The sequence below is a fragment of the Pseudorca crassidens genome, chromosome 5 (assembly GCF_039906515.1).
Source record: "Pseudorca crassidens isolate mPseCra1 chromosome 5, mPseCra1.hap1, whole genome shotgun sequence".
Lineage (NCBI taxonomy): Eukaryota > Metazoa > Chordata > Mammalia > Artiodactyla > Delphinidae > Pseudorca > Pseudorca crassidens.
In genome coordinates this window covers 13,572,620-13,587,997 of record NC_090300.1, presented here as the reverse complement: position 1 = coordinate 13,587,997, position 15,378 = coordinate 13,572,620, and the positions used below count along the sequence as shown (strand labels likewise).

Below are 15,378 nucleotides of genomic sequence, written 5' to 3'. Positions count from 1 at the left end.
TGCAAGAAGAGAGTGCAGTGAATGAATATGTAAAGTGTTGAGAGAAAAAACTACCAACCTAGAATTCTGTACCCTGTGAAATTATCCCTCAAAAGTAAATATGGTATCTATATATAGTAAGTATATATTAACCTCTTATAGGAAACACGTTTTCCTTTAATAGTAAATATGATACGTAGCTAGAAATACTAGCTGACTGTCTACACTGCAGGAGGTAACTAACTGTACAATCATGGCAGACTGTTTTGGTGATGCATTAATTTCTGGCAGAACTGAATTTTGTGTCTATAAAATGGAGTGGAACAGTAGGGAGGTATGAAAATTACGATGGAAGAGAAATGGCTAAAAAAGCAGGGGAGCAAGTCCTCCAGTCCTGTGAGAGCTGCCACGAGGGAAAGCAGCGCTTCTTCACATGGCTTTAAAAAATAAGTTTACAAAAGTTACAGACAGTAACAGAAGACAGTTAAAAGGTTATGACACAGGAAATCCTTTCTAGTGATTTCACAGGCTCAATTTAAAATAGTAAAAGCTCCGTTTCTGGAACTGTGTAAGTAGAGATTAGAAAATCATTTTCAGACACACAGGCTCCCTGACCCTGGCATGGGTGAGAGGCAGGGTTCAGTGAAAGCCCCTTCTGACTCTGACAGCTTGTGATCAGCTGAGCCAAATGGCTTCTACCATCACGTTCACCATCCTGCTAAGATTACAGGACCAAAAAGAGGCCTGAATGATAGTGTGGGCCCTTGAGGGATACTCACCGAACCCATCTCAAACTCAGGGGCCTACCTGTCTGCCCTGCCTCCTTATTTCCACCCTCAGTTTCTATTCTGTTCTTTTCACCTCTCCTTCCTCCTCTATGTTCATCTTCCCTCTGAGGCCTTTTTTCTCTATTCTTTTCCTTCTCCTTCCATCAAAATCTCCTTTTCTTTCTATCATATTCTCACCTCATCCTACCTATACTTTTTTCCATCATAAAAACATATAACTTACTTTAAAATTATCTTCTTAAGTGCAAGGAGTAGCTGGAAAAAGTAAATATAAATATGAGACTTTGGCTTTTGGATAGAAAAAATATTCTCTTGGCACCTCTGTAATTTTCTAGTCTGTCATTATTGATGTACCCTGAATGGATTATGATTCATATTTACCTCTTTCAGAATGCTTATTATATACATCTATCTTTTATTTGGAAATTTAAAACATTTGCCATGGTTGCAAAATAATACTTTTCCAAATGATTCTAACATTTGAGCTAACGTTCATGATGTATTTCTACTCACAAATTCTCTAAGCTGAAGGTCTCAATTCTATAAAATGAATTGGTTTCCAACTTTCTTAATTCTTTACCTTTAAGGTTGAGTGTATCGAATTTGCTTCAATGAAAGACATCTATATGTAATTCTAATTTGTTTGCCATATTGTGAGGTTTCTATTATCTTAGAAAATGAACTCTCTCCATATCTCAAGAAACTCAAGATTTTATAAGCCTTTATAAAAACTATGTGATAAAAGTTAGTTTGCTATTACTTATTCCTTAGGAATCTGCTTTTCAAGTGAAACATGTTTTCTTTCATCTAGGAAGACCATGGTTATTTTGCGTGTGGCATGTAAATCTTTGTGACTGTTATGTGAAGCAAAAGGAATGCTTGTTAGGGATAGAAAAGCTAGCCCTCATGAGAGGGTGGATATAAGCTAGACTGTAGGGCTCACCTAATTGGGTCCGAACACAATTTGTAATATTTGTTTAATATAACAACTAATTAGCAATTACACATTAATCGTGGTTGTATAAAATCATGAGATAAACTCCCCAAGACATATCTCTAGGAATAAATTTTGAGGTTTCTATTTCTAGAGTGGCGGTTTCCAACTAATTTATTTTCTGACCCAGTATCTGAGAGGGATACAAATCTCTCCCGTTAACCGTGGCTCATGGGAGTCTCTGGCCTAGGGAAATACATCAGAATGGAAGAGGATAAAGTTCTGAGATGCCCACCTGGTGGGGAGTTTTGCCCTCTTCACCTCTCTACCTTCACTTTGAGAATCACTATATATCTTCACAATTAAAAAAAAAATCACAAGCAGCTGTACTTAACATGTATCAAGAATCAACTGTTAAGGGTTTTAAGGAAGGAGGTATGGGAGCCAATAAAGATAAAGAAATGTGTGAGTGCACATAAAAGTCCAAGGAAACAGTCACATTAAAAAAAGTACAGCCATGGAAGGGAACGGGTTAGATGCAGAAAAAAAGAGGAATTTATTTTCTCTCAATTGAAAAAAAAATATACAAGACTTCTGCACTAAAAACTATAAAACACTACTGAGAGAATGTGAAGAAGACTAATTGAATGAAGAGATAGTCCATGTTCATGGATTAGATAATTCAATAATATTAAGGTATCAGTTCTTTCCAAATTGATCTATAGATTCAGTGTAATTCCAACCAAAATCCCAATAATTTTTATAGAAGTTGACATGTAGATTCTAAAATTGATAAGGAAATGCAAAGAACCCAGAATAGCCAAAATAATAAAAAAAAAGAATAAAGTTGGAGGACTCAGGCTATTTAAAATCAAGACTTGCTATAAAGCTACATAATTCAGTTAGTGTGGTACTAGAGAAAGGATAGAAGGTCCAGAAATTGGCTTATATCTATATAGTCAATTGATTTTCAACCAAGGATCCAATTTAATTCAATGGGGAAAGGAAAGACTTTTAAACAAGTGGTACTGAACTGCTGGATACCTTTATGGAAAAAGATGGACTTTAATTTTTACCTCACTCCACACACAGACATTAACTTGACGTGGAGCACAGATTTAATACAAATGTTAGAACCACAGAGCTTTTAGAAGAATACAGAATACCTTTGAGACTGTATAGTAAAGGGCTAACTCAGCGGGCCTGGACTGTCCCAATCCTGCACATTCCAACGTTGATTAGGACTGGACCTCGAGGGACAACTGGGAGATAACCTCCTCCAGCCCTTGGAATATCCAACCTGATAAAAGTGTCTTTGTAGACCTGGGGCCTTGAGCCACACCAAAGTTTATGCTAACAATCAGATTTATGGTAAAAGTCTGTTTTTGTTCAACCTGGGCCCCTGCCACACTATATCAGTCTGACCTCTGGAGGGAACTGGAGATGGAGTAGCTAACGTTCGTCACATGGTTGCTTCATGACTACATGACTGACCTCTAATAACAAACCTTGGGGTCACCAAGTCCTGGGTGAGCTTCCCTGGTTGGCAACACTTCACATGTGTTGCCCTACGTGGTTCCCAGGAGATTTAAGCAGTCCACTGGGAGTGGACACCTGGAAAGTTGTACCTGGTTTCTCTTAAGACTCTGAGTGAAAAATGTTGCCTGCCATATCAGTAAATAGAGGATGCTCCAGCCATCAAGCCATCACATTGTAGCCTCCCCAATGGTGAGCCCTGAGGAAACTCAGGATGGAAACCGAATGCCCACCATCTAGCAGTCAACTGCTGCAGCCAGCCTGATGGTGCACCCTGAGGAGACCCTGGATGAGAAAGCACAGGATGCTGGCCCCAGGTAGCTGAAGTGCATATCAAAGCAATGACTTCAGTGAGCCCAGACTCTTGCATCTTCCCATACACAGAAAAGCGCTCCATTCTTCAACGTGAGATGTCTGGTTTTCTTTAATTAACAGTAAACTTTTGATGTTCCGACCACCTGGTATTTGTTGCAAAACTACTGTATATCCTGGCTCCCCCCTTGCCTCTTCAGAGCAGTCCCTCAGAGTGATCTGAGAGTCCTGTCTCCCTGGCTTGAAGACCTCAGAAAGTCCGCCGAATAAAACATAACCCTCACCTTCTAGGTTGTGCATTTTTTCAGTCTACAACACCAACCTTTTTCCCTTCCTGATTTTAATCTATAATCTTTTGCCACAGTATACTATAAACATGAGTCTATCAGCTTTTCTGAGTTCTGTGAGTCCTTCTAGTGAAACTTCGAAGCCGAGCGTGGTCTTAAGGACCCTCAACAAAGGAAACTAAGGTGAGTCTTAGATAGGAGATTTCTTCAATAGGAAAATAAAATGCACTAGCCACAGAAGAAAAAAACTGGTAAAAGAAACTTCACTGAAATAATCCCACTGCTCATCAAAAGATATCACTAAGAAAATGAACAGGCAAGCCACACACTGGGGGAGGATAATATTTGCAGTACATTTATCTGACAAAGACTTTTATCCAGAATATATAAAGTATTCTTACAAATCAAGAATAAAAAGACAAACAACCCATTAAACACAGACAAACAACCTGGACAGTTCACAAAAGAAGATATACAAATCACCAATATTCTATGAAAAGATGACCAGGAAAATGCAAATTAAAACACAATGAGATAGCATTTTCACACCAACTAGAATAGATAAAATCAGAAAGACTGACAGTAACGAATGTTGGCAAAGATGAAGAGCAGTTAGAACCCCCATATATTCCTGATGAGAGTGGAAAAAGGTATAATTACTTTGTAAAACAGTTTGTAGTTTCTTATAAAGTTAAACATAGATCTATCCATTAGGACAATTTAATTTCTAAGTGTTTACCCAAGGGAAAGATAAACACCAAAACCAAAAACAACAAACAAAAACATCAAAACACCCGTACAAGAATGCTCTTAGCAGTCTTGTTCATAACACCCCAAATCTGGAAATAACCCAGTATCTATCAACAAGAGAACAGATAAACAACTTGTGATACATTGTATAGTGGAATACAACTCAACAATCTAAAGGAAGAAACTACTGATACATGCAACAACACGCATGAATTGCAAAAACATTATTCTGAATGAAGAAAGCTAGACAAAAATGAGTGCATACTGTGTGGCTCTATTTATGGGAAGCTTAAGAAAAGGCAAAACTAATATAAGGTAATAGAAATCAGACAGTGGTTGCCTTGGGATGAAGGGTTGGAATTGACTGGAAAGGGACACCAGGGAATTCTCGGGTGAAAGAAATGTTCACTCCAGATATATTGTTTTAGATGGTGCTTACAGGGGTATACACAGCTGTCAAAACTCATCAGACTGAACACTTAAGATCTGTGTTTTGTGTACAAATTACACTTAAATTTTTTAAAACAGGAGAAAGAGTTATTTACTCTGCCCTAAACAGGAGATAGTTTTACCAATTTACCTTAATTGGTTAGGAATTAACAACTCTCTTTGATACAAGAGAAAGAGCATTTCAGACATAGAATTGTTTATAGCATAAACTCTTATTTGAGCACAAAAATATCACAAAATTACATTTATATAGAAATCAGTGTCCTTTAAAATTCTGATTAGCCAATTAACTACTAAGGGACTATAACAATGGACTTCTTGGCTTTATGGCTTGGGAAATATCATTAGCATATTATTTCTTTACCATATTTTAGCAATAAAATACTTCTGAGTAAATACAATAAAGCCTAATTTAAAAATCTTGTGGACCATATAAAATGGAAATTGGCCAGAAGAATTTTATAATGCCTTTTAGGGATTCAAAACAGTATTTATTTATTCAGTCATTAAACTAAATACTCACTGAATACTAGAAACAGTGCCAGGTACTGTGCTAGGCCCTGGCAATATGAAGATTCTAGGATTCAGTCCCTGACATCCATATGGTTCCTCTATAAATGAGGCTAGAAAGCATTCAATCATTTCACCAGTATTTGAATGTGTTCTCTGTGCCAGGTACTGAGGAAACAGCAATGACAGAGGCAGATGTGGTCCCTGTTCTCACAAAGCTCAAATTCTAGCATAAGATGACAACTGGCAGAAGAATTCCTGAGCTTCCTGGGATCACGCACTTTCTAGGACATTCTTGTTAGGCCAGGTCCTGAGAAGAATGCTCCTAAGCTGAGGCAGATCCTGATCCCAAGGAGAGACGGAAAATTATTGGCCATCAGGCATTCTTGGGGTAAAAATGGACTGGACGCCATCACTGCTTCGTCACTGGAGCCCAGCTGAGGAATGTGGAAAACATCTTCAAAGCCCAGCGAACACTCTTATTAGAATCATCTTTCCCTGGCTTCCTGCTGGATCCCATGCAGGGATCCTGACAAGGGGCCATTTGTAGAGGCCTGCCAGAGGCCTGTACCTGCCAGAATTCTAATTCTGGAATCTTTCATTATTGGTATCAGTTAAGTTGTTTAAGCTCTGACACAAGGCAGAGGAAAGCTGGGAATATTAGCACATAGAATGCTATTGCTGATCTGGTGAGTGGGCAGATCAGGAACTGAGCTTGGTTTCTTCCATCTCTACCAAGGTCTCATTTAATCAAGCCAAATATCTAACTTTGGTGATGTGAAATTGCTTAAGCAAGTTAAAAGACCTATAGTTGTGGAGTCTGTAAAAAGGCACCACTAGGGGCTTCCCTGGTGGCGCAGTGGTTGAGAGTCCCCCTGCTGATGCAGGGGACACGGGTTCTTCGTGCCCCGGTCCGGGAAGATGCCACATGCCGCGGAGCAGCTGGGCCCGTGAGCCATGGCCGTTGAGCCTGCGCGTCCGGAGCCTGTGCTTGGCAATGGGAGAGGCCACAACAGTGAGAGGCCCACATACCGCAAAAAAAAAAAAAAAAAAAAAGTGCCACTAGATAAAGTGACATGTGGCCTTGAGTCACTGCTGACAGCTCAGGCGTGATTATTTCATCACCTCTGCAGAGCACATAAAAACTACACATTCTGAGAAATTGCGTTGGGTCATTTTCAAAACAGAAAATCCATGAATGTTCTGGAATAAAGAAGGTATGAGATTCTACTCTTATTATAAGAGGTTGCAGTATTTAAAAACTATTAAATTCTGTTCCATGACTTCTCAATTGGGCATTTCAGTGGTCATAGATTCCTGAGTAAATTAGATGGGTCTTTCTGAAGACCAGTCACAATTTACATGTGCTTTTTTTTAAAAAAAAATATGTATAGCAGCAATTTATGGTTATTTTAGGACAAAACTGGAGCAGGATTTGAGTGTTAAATTATTGTTCTGAGCTCAAAAATTGAATGAATAACAAAATGTCAATTCCCATTTTTAAAGAGAAATTTGCAAGTAAGTAAAATCAGAGCACAGTGAATATTACCCACACACGTAATGGAAAATCTACCACTAAAATACCTAGGCACTTGCGTTTAAAGACTTAATTATAGCAATCCATGGTAAAGCAGAGAAGAGAAATCAGGCTTCTTGATTTCTAGAGATATTCTTATCTCAAAATCACATGTCATCTTTGCATCCTCATCCCTCATTTGGATAAGCAACACAAATAGAAGTCCATTGCCCTAGACGTAGCAAGTATTAGCTCCCTGCTTTCCAGGTGTCTGCCTGCCTCTTGCCTGTCCTCTGCTAACTGATCCCTGCTCGGGGTTCCCCCATGAGGATATAAATTCCCTCTAGACCATCCCCACTACCTGTCTTGCTGCTCAATGACAGTCCCAATGCATTAACTCTTTAATAGCCTCTATACAGCTAAGAAAGTAGTTGCAAGGCTAATTATGGCTGAAGGGTCCAGCTTGGTAAAAGCATCTTAGGCATTAAATAGCTAAAGGGGGACTTTCCCAAGGATTTTGCAGCTACAATAGTTTCTGATCATGGATAAAGTAGTGGCAGGATACACAAACCTCTGGGGAATAATGTGGTAGTTATAAGGGCTACATACAGAATTAGGAGTACTATTTGGCAAGATTACCAAGCTTGTCTCAACCTACACTCCCTGTATTGGTGACTAAGGATATCCGTGCACCTTCACTGGTGCTAGCTTGCCCATTCATTCATTCATTCATTCAAAACCACTTTACTGAGGTATAACGGACATACAACGGCTGTACCCATTTAAAGTGTACAACTTGATAAGTTTGGAGATAGGTATACATCTGTGAAACTATCACCACAATCTATGCCATAAACCTAACTATCACCCCCAAAAGTTTCCTCCCACCCTCTTTATCACTACTATTTTTATTTATTTTATTTTTTGTGATAAGAACACTTAAGGTCTACTCGCTTAGCAAATTTTAAGTACACAATATAGTATTATTAACTATGGGCCTAGGCTGTACAGTAGATTGTGATGATTTACTCACCTCTGCCTTGTTTATTTTTAATTTGCTAATTTGAAAGGTGAAAAACAGTGCTTTATAGGTGTTTTAATTAATTATGCATTTCTTTGATTAATTATGAGTTTGAACAGCTTTTCAAATGTTTATTTGCTGTTTGCAATCCTTCTTTCATTGAGTGCCTACCATATTCTAGGCACTATTTTAGGTGCTGAGGATAAGACAGTTAACAAGACAAACATGCAGAGTTTACATTTCAATGCAAGAAACAAACTATAAAAACAAACTGAAAAGCTGAATAAAAAATGAAAAATACCATTTCAGCTATTAAAAAAAAACCCCACAAAAACAATAAAAAAGCAAATTAAAGGGACAGAGTAGAGTGGTCCATTATTTTAGACAGGGCAGTCAAAGAGAGGTTCTCTGAAGAGACGATATTTGAACACAGACTGAGCAGTAAGTGTGCCATGTGGATTCTTGGGGAAGAACCCAGACACGGGGAAAAGCAAGCTCAGAGCTCCTGAAGTGGGAACTTGTTCGAGAGCTGGAGGGATGGTAAGCAGCCCGGTGTGGCTGGAGTCCAGTGAACAAGAGAGCAGGGTGGTGGGGTTGGAGAGACAGGATCATGTAGGGCCTGCCTTGCAGACCACTGAAAAGGCTTGGGATTTGACCCCAAATGTTTTGGGAAGCCACGGAAGGGCTCTGAGCAGAAGAGTGATACGATTGGACTTGCATAGGGAGATGGGTTAGGAGACCGTGGGGGTGAGATGGGCAAGGCCCCGTGACTTGGTGCCACCACTGCAGAGAAAGGTAAGTGGCTTAGTTCAGGATATAGTTTGAATAGGAGTTGCTGATGCACTTGACGTGTGATATCAGAGAAAAAGAAGAGTTAAAGGCAATTCTAAGGCTTGATCAACTGGGTCATGACATTCATTGTGATGCAGAAACACTGTGGGAACAACAGGTGTGTGGAGGTGGAATCAAGAGTTTAGTTTGGAACATGTGAGTCTGGAGTTCAAGGGAAGAGGTCAGACTGAAGATATAAGTGAAGGACCCTTTAGTCATAAATGGAACGTAAAGCCACGAACCTGGGCTGAGAACCTCTGGGCAGAGAGGAGTATGTCAGATGTGATGGCCCCTGAAACAGATCTTGTGTTTCTTACTGAACTGTGTAAGTTTCTATACATTAATGATATTATAGTTTGTCAGTCATTTATACTACAAATGTTTTCCCAATTTTCTGTTTCCTTTTTGATTCAGTTTATTTTATTTTTGACATCTACTTAAAAACAGTTGTGTAGTAAAATCCACCAGTCCTTCCCTTTGTGATTTCTTCCATTACTTTTAAGGCTAAAAAGTCTAGTAACTAGAGGTCAGACAGACATTTGTGTTTTATTTCTATGTTTGCTTGTTTGAATGAACTTTGATTAACTCAGAGTTTATTCTGGTGTGTGTTAAGTTTATAAGTTGATACCTTTTCAAAAGATTTGTCAAGTTTCCCAGTACCATCTCTGAACTCTTTCTCTCCTCATTTGCTGGTCTGTGATGTCTTCACACACTACACTTTATTTGGTTCAGTTTCAATTTCAAGCTTTGAAATTGCAACAGTGATGATGAGAAATCTGCCTTGCATCCTTACAGTGTTACTTTGTATAAGAATCTCAATCCTTGTAAGTGCTTACAAGGAAATACATAAAACAGAACCAACATTTTTGAGAAGAAAAATGCTGGGACAGAAAGCTAAATGGAAGAAAGATAAAACATGAAGGGGAAAAAGGAAAGGGTACAGTCTATTTCCTTTTTGAAAAAAAAAAAAAGTACATGTTGAAAAATGTAAAAATAGAATCATGTATACATACAACAAATACTGAGTAACCTCCCCACACCAGCCAGGATTATCCAGGTGCCCTCAAGTAGTGAGTAAGACAAGGGACCTGCCTGCAGGGGGCTTGACTTTAGCGGGGAGGTTGGGGAGATAGATGATACATACGTCTATGACTTCTGTGAGTAAAGAATGCTATGAAAATAAGATGGGGGCAGTGGGGTAGAGAGTGACCAAGGGAGGTGAAGACAAAAGGGAGGTCAAGAGAGGCTTGTGTGAACATATGGATCGCTAACAGGCACATGAAAAGCTGCTCAGCATCACTAATCCCTAGAGAAATGCAAATCACAATTACAATGAGGTATCACCTCACACCAGTCAGAATGGCCATCATCAAAAAGTCTACAAACAACAAATGCTGGAGAGGGTGTGGATGAAAGGGAACCCTCTTGCAGTGTTGGTGGGAATGTGAATTGGTGCAGCCACTATGGAGAACAGTATGGAGATTCCTCAAAAAACTAAAAATAGAGCTACCATATAATTCTGCAATCCCACTCCTGGGCATATATCCAGACAAAACTATGATTCGAAAAGATACATGCACCCCTGTGTTCATCGCAGCACGATTTACAATATCCAAGACATGGACATGGAAACAACCTAAATGTCCATCGACAGATGAATGGAAAAAGAAGATGTAAGTCAGAAATAGAAAGATAAATACCATATGATATCACTTATATATGGAATCTAAAATATGACACAAATGAACCTACCTACAAAACAGAAACAGACTGACAGACATAGAGAACAGACTTGTGGTTGCCAAGGGGGGGTGGGGAGGGGAGGGATGGAGTGGGAGTTTGGGATTAGCAGATGCAAACTATTATACAGAGAATGGATAAACAACAAGGTCTTACCGTATGGCACAGGGAACTATATTCAATATCCTGTGATAAACCATAATGGAAGAGAAATGTAGATACATGTATAACTGAATCACTTTGCTGTACAGCAGAAATTAACACAACATCGTAAATCAACTATATGTCAATAAAAAAAAAAAAACTGTGAGAGAGAGATAGGCTTGCCTTGTGTGAGATATTTGTGCTGAGCCATAAATCCTGAAGCTGAAAAGGAAGAGGGGAGGTGGGAGGAGAACAGGGAAGCACTATGGCCCCAGGCAAGCTCAAGCAAGAAGAAAGAGAAGGGGAGGCTGGAGGAGATGAGGTCACTAGGGGAGGGGCAAGGGAAGAAGACTGGATTATGGGAGGTATTAGGAAGCCTTTGGAGGTTCAAGTGGGAGTGTGATCTAATCTGCTGGAAACTGAGAGTTTACAGGCCGTCCTGTGAAAACTAACCTGGGGGAGGTGGTGGGCAGGGGGTGCAGGGTGGAGATTAGGGGACAGAAGAAGGAGCTCCAGCTGGAAAGATCTTGTATGAAGAAAGTACCTAAAATATACTTTTTAAAAAACATGTCAAAACTAAATACTTGACAGGGAGGAAATACAAGTGATTAGACTGTAAGATTCCTGAGGGCTAGGATTTTTGTCTGGTTTGTTCACTATCTCCAATGCCTAGAATACTGAGAGTCTGGCACTCAAGAAGAATTTGTTAAATTAAATGAACAAAGTGACTATAGGGAAAAACCTTTTATTTGTGAACCAAGAATCAGATGAAATGAACAAACAGAAAAGAGTCTCACAGAAGCCTCGTCGGCTACAGAACTGGTCTCATAATTACATAGCCCTTCAAAACATGAGACAGACTTCAATCAAGGATGGGTAATTTAAAAATAACGTGACACTAAGGGTTCAAAATGCAAGTTTAAATTTAGCTGCTTTCTTATAAAATCCTCTCACCCCTCAGACATGAGTTTCGATGTGTCAGGAATTATGTCTTTTTTTAAAACTCTCCCAGTAAGAGCAGAACACATCATGTATGTGTACTCCAGCCATGTATATTTAGGTTGTTGGAATTCTACTGAAGAAAAGCTAGCACAGAGGCAAAATGCTTAAGGAAGAAAATTCGGACAACTTGCAGCATTTATCATGACTAACATTTTAGTCTACCAGAGTAAATTTTGAAATTATGTTCTAATTTGAGATGGTTCTGGTTTGATGAGTTAACTCTTGAGACATCTGAGTATAGTATTATGAAAGAGCAAAACTGTTCATCAACCCTTTATGCCAGTGTTAATTTCTTTTAAAAGTAGGATTTTAATGTTTTTTTATTCCTACAGTGACCCTTAAAATTTCTATGTGTGTAATCACAAATGCACACACAAGATGCATTTATAAGCTTATTGTGTAGTTCTAAAGACAGTTGGGAAACCCAGTTTTAATTTTGTTACTGAAATAATTTAAACATATATTATAGAACTGCTTCTTTTCAATCAACAGCTAGGGTCTAGAAAGAGACTGCGCAAGCAGGCACAATTTATTCAGGTTTCTTAGTGTTAGAAGAACAAAGTTGCCAAACTTCAATCTGTAACAAGTACTCTTAAATTTATTTAATTTTTCACCTTACCACTGACATCAACATACATCCTTTGCTCATGCCTTAGAAAAAAACTCAGATAACTTATTTTACAAAGATTCATTACACGCATTAACCATTGGTATACTCAAATCTGGGAAATTATTTTCAGCAAATGTGTGACATTTCCTGACGATCTCCAAGAATATTTTAGTGACTTTCATCAGAGAAAGAGGACTTACCGGCTTTTATTCATGAGGTCTGCTCCTCGGGCTTTGTAATAATCTAAATTTGGATGGAACTGATAAGTCACTGGTCTTGGATTTCTCTATAGAAAAAAAAAAAAGCAGTAAATTAAAATGTATAAAGCTATTTAAATTATACATTAACACATAAAAGAATGAAACAATTGTTTTTATATTCTTTCAGAAAAAAATACGTATAATAATGAAGTTTAATAATTAATGTGCTTGGGTTTTTTTGTTTTTTTAATTTTGCTGCGCCTCATGGCTTGTGGGATCTTAATTCCCTGACCAGGAATTGAACCTGGGCCACAGCAGTCAAAGTGCCGAGACCTAACCACTGGACTGCCAGGGAGCTCCCCGTTTTTTTGTTTGTTTGTTTGTTTTTATTGTTGAAGTTTTGCCTTAACTGATCTTAGTCTGATTAAACACTGAAATTGTTTTAATACATTTTCTTTTTACCTGTTTCATAGTTCACACAGATTTATTCCTTTCATTAGATTTCTTTTTGATAATTTTGATCATTTTCAATATGCCTTTCCAAAATACAATCAGACAAAATTACAACAAAACTGAAATATTATATGAGATTAACCCCAGCATAATCTATGCCTAAGGCCTAGGAGACACAAAGTGTCAAGAAAGCTGCATTTGAAGAAGAGCAAAACTCAAGTTAGTTTTTGATAACCAAAGTGCTATGTATGCCCACTAGATGGCACACCGAGTCTTTCTTCTCCTAAAATGAATGAGTTATTTCAGAATTCAGCAATTCTTTTGCAGTTTGCACTTTCTATGTCATCTATTCTCATATACGAGTTTAATAAGTGCCCAGGTAGTAGAAATACAAAAGCAAACTGACCAATGCACATTTTCATAAAAGCAGCAACACATTGTACTTTCTGGCATGTAGTATTATTTATAAACTTGCAGAAATGTCCTTGAATCATTAGGTTGGGTGTGTCTATTTACATAGGTTGCTATTATTTAATATGTCTATTATTTAAAAGTATCAAGTCCCTCAGGCAAATACAAATTAATCAAATACACTTTCAGTTTATAAAAATGTAACACGTTAATAGCATAACTTAAATGAATACCATCATCTCTGAAAGGTTAAATTATATATATTTTTCCTTAAATAGTTTCTAAAAACTTACAAATAAATGTGTTCCAATGTTTACCTGAACATATAACTCAAGTTAATAATTAGGACTTTGAACCAGAGCATGCCCTGTCCTTTGAGAGATCTAACTAGACATAAAAAGGCTGCATTTTATCTTAATAGAAAATTACCAATATGCTTTGATATCAGTCCTTGGAGACATAATCCCAAGGCACGAATATACTTGCATGTAGGCGGGGGTACATAATTGCTAAGGTTAAATAGTTTGAAATTCATCAAGCTAACAAGCTGCATCTTAAGGCCATGATGGACCTTTTCATTTTCTGCTGAAAAGAGAATATTTACAGAGCTCAACCCTTTCATATCTCTTCCAAGTCAGCCGTAATCATCTGACAAAAATGACAATCCCTTGATTTAGCTCCAGCTACTACTCCACTGGTTTGGTATTCAACACAGTTCTACAATAATCAAATCTGAATTGCCTTGATGAAGATAACTGATGCTTCCATGACTACCATACTATTAAGTCTAACAGTGCAACTTCTAGCTCTCTAGGAATTACATAGGTTTCCTCTTGGTAGCTGATGACAACCTGGACCCAAGCATAACGGGAAAATGAAATAGAGGTCAAAGCCACTGGCAGACTGACAGTGCATTCATGATTTATTTTAAAAATTAACTCGCGTAGGACTATCACTCATAACCAATTTTGTTCTTTATTCTCAGTACCTGGAAACATTTTGTTTTCGTTACTATAAAAGGCTTTTCTTCTCTGACTTTCAACAAATTAATAAAGGATTATGTTCCCCTTTGCTAGAAAACAATGAAAGCAGGGAATGCATGGAGAAATTTTTTGAAACATCTTTATAAAGAAATGACAAGCAATTCAAGACACGAAGTGCTGATCTATCTAAGCACTTAAAGCCATTATTAGGAATAATGATCTAACTTGAATATATGAATGAGGCTCAAGTATTGCTTTCACTGAGGCCTATTTAAATTCCTAGGAGACTTACTAGTATCAAAAGGAGAGGCAGTTTAAAGTGCCACTGTACTGGGATGGAAAAGAAAGAATCAAAAGATGATGTTGAAAAATAGTATTTGAAATGTAAGAAAATAAAATCAGAAGTTATAGTTTAAAGTCATTCAATAGGGTTTTCTATCTGAGAAGGTGATATTGTTACTAAAACAGAAGTATGTGTACACATGGATGGTCTAGACCAGCACTGTTCAACAGAAATATAATGTGGGTCACAAATGCAGGCTTCATATGTAATTTAAAATGTTATAGCAACCACATTAAAAAAAAAAGAGTGAAAGTAAATGCAATAATACTTTGTTTCATTTGGTATATCCAAAATGTTGTCATTTTAACATGTAATCAATATAAAAAATAGAGACATTTTACATGCTTTCTTTCGTACAAAGTGTTTGAAATCTTGTGTATACTTTACACTGAGAGCACATCTCAGTTTGGACCAGCCACACTTCAGGTGCTCAATGGCCACCTGTGGCTATAGCTACTGAATGTCTGATACCTCTGTAAACCAACATGTGGCTACAGAAATCAACAGGTATAGACACTTATTTAAAAAGGGCACATGCCTTTTTTTATACATTAAGATTCAGTACTGACAGTTCTTTA

At 37.9% G+C, this 15,378-nt stretch overlaps 1 protein-coding gene and 1 non-coding gene across 7 annotated transcripts in view; both read right to left on the bottom strand.

Moving 5' to 3' along the window:
- The window catches only part of TBC1D5 (TBC1 domain family member 5), a 541,587-nt gene that overhangs the window by 81,361 nt on the left and 444,848 nt on the right, over positions 1–15,378 (bottom strand). For all 6 annotated transcript variants that reach the window (XM_067737391.1, XM_067737392.1, XM_067737390.1 and 3 more), the window contains one exon: positions 12,611–12,696. In XM_067737391.1, coding sequence (XP_067593492.1) covers positions 12,611–12,696 — 86 coding nt within the window. The remainder of the gene's footprint in view (positions 1–12,610; positions 12,697–15,378) is intronic.
- On the bottom strand, positions 12,894–12,965 carry TRNAQ-UUG (transfer RNA glutamine (anticodon UUG)). Its single transcript has one exon. It is a non-coding gene; the product is annotated as a tRNA-Gln (tRNA).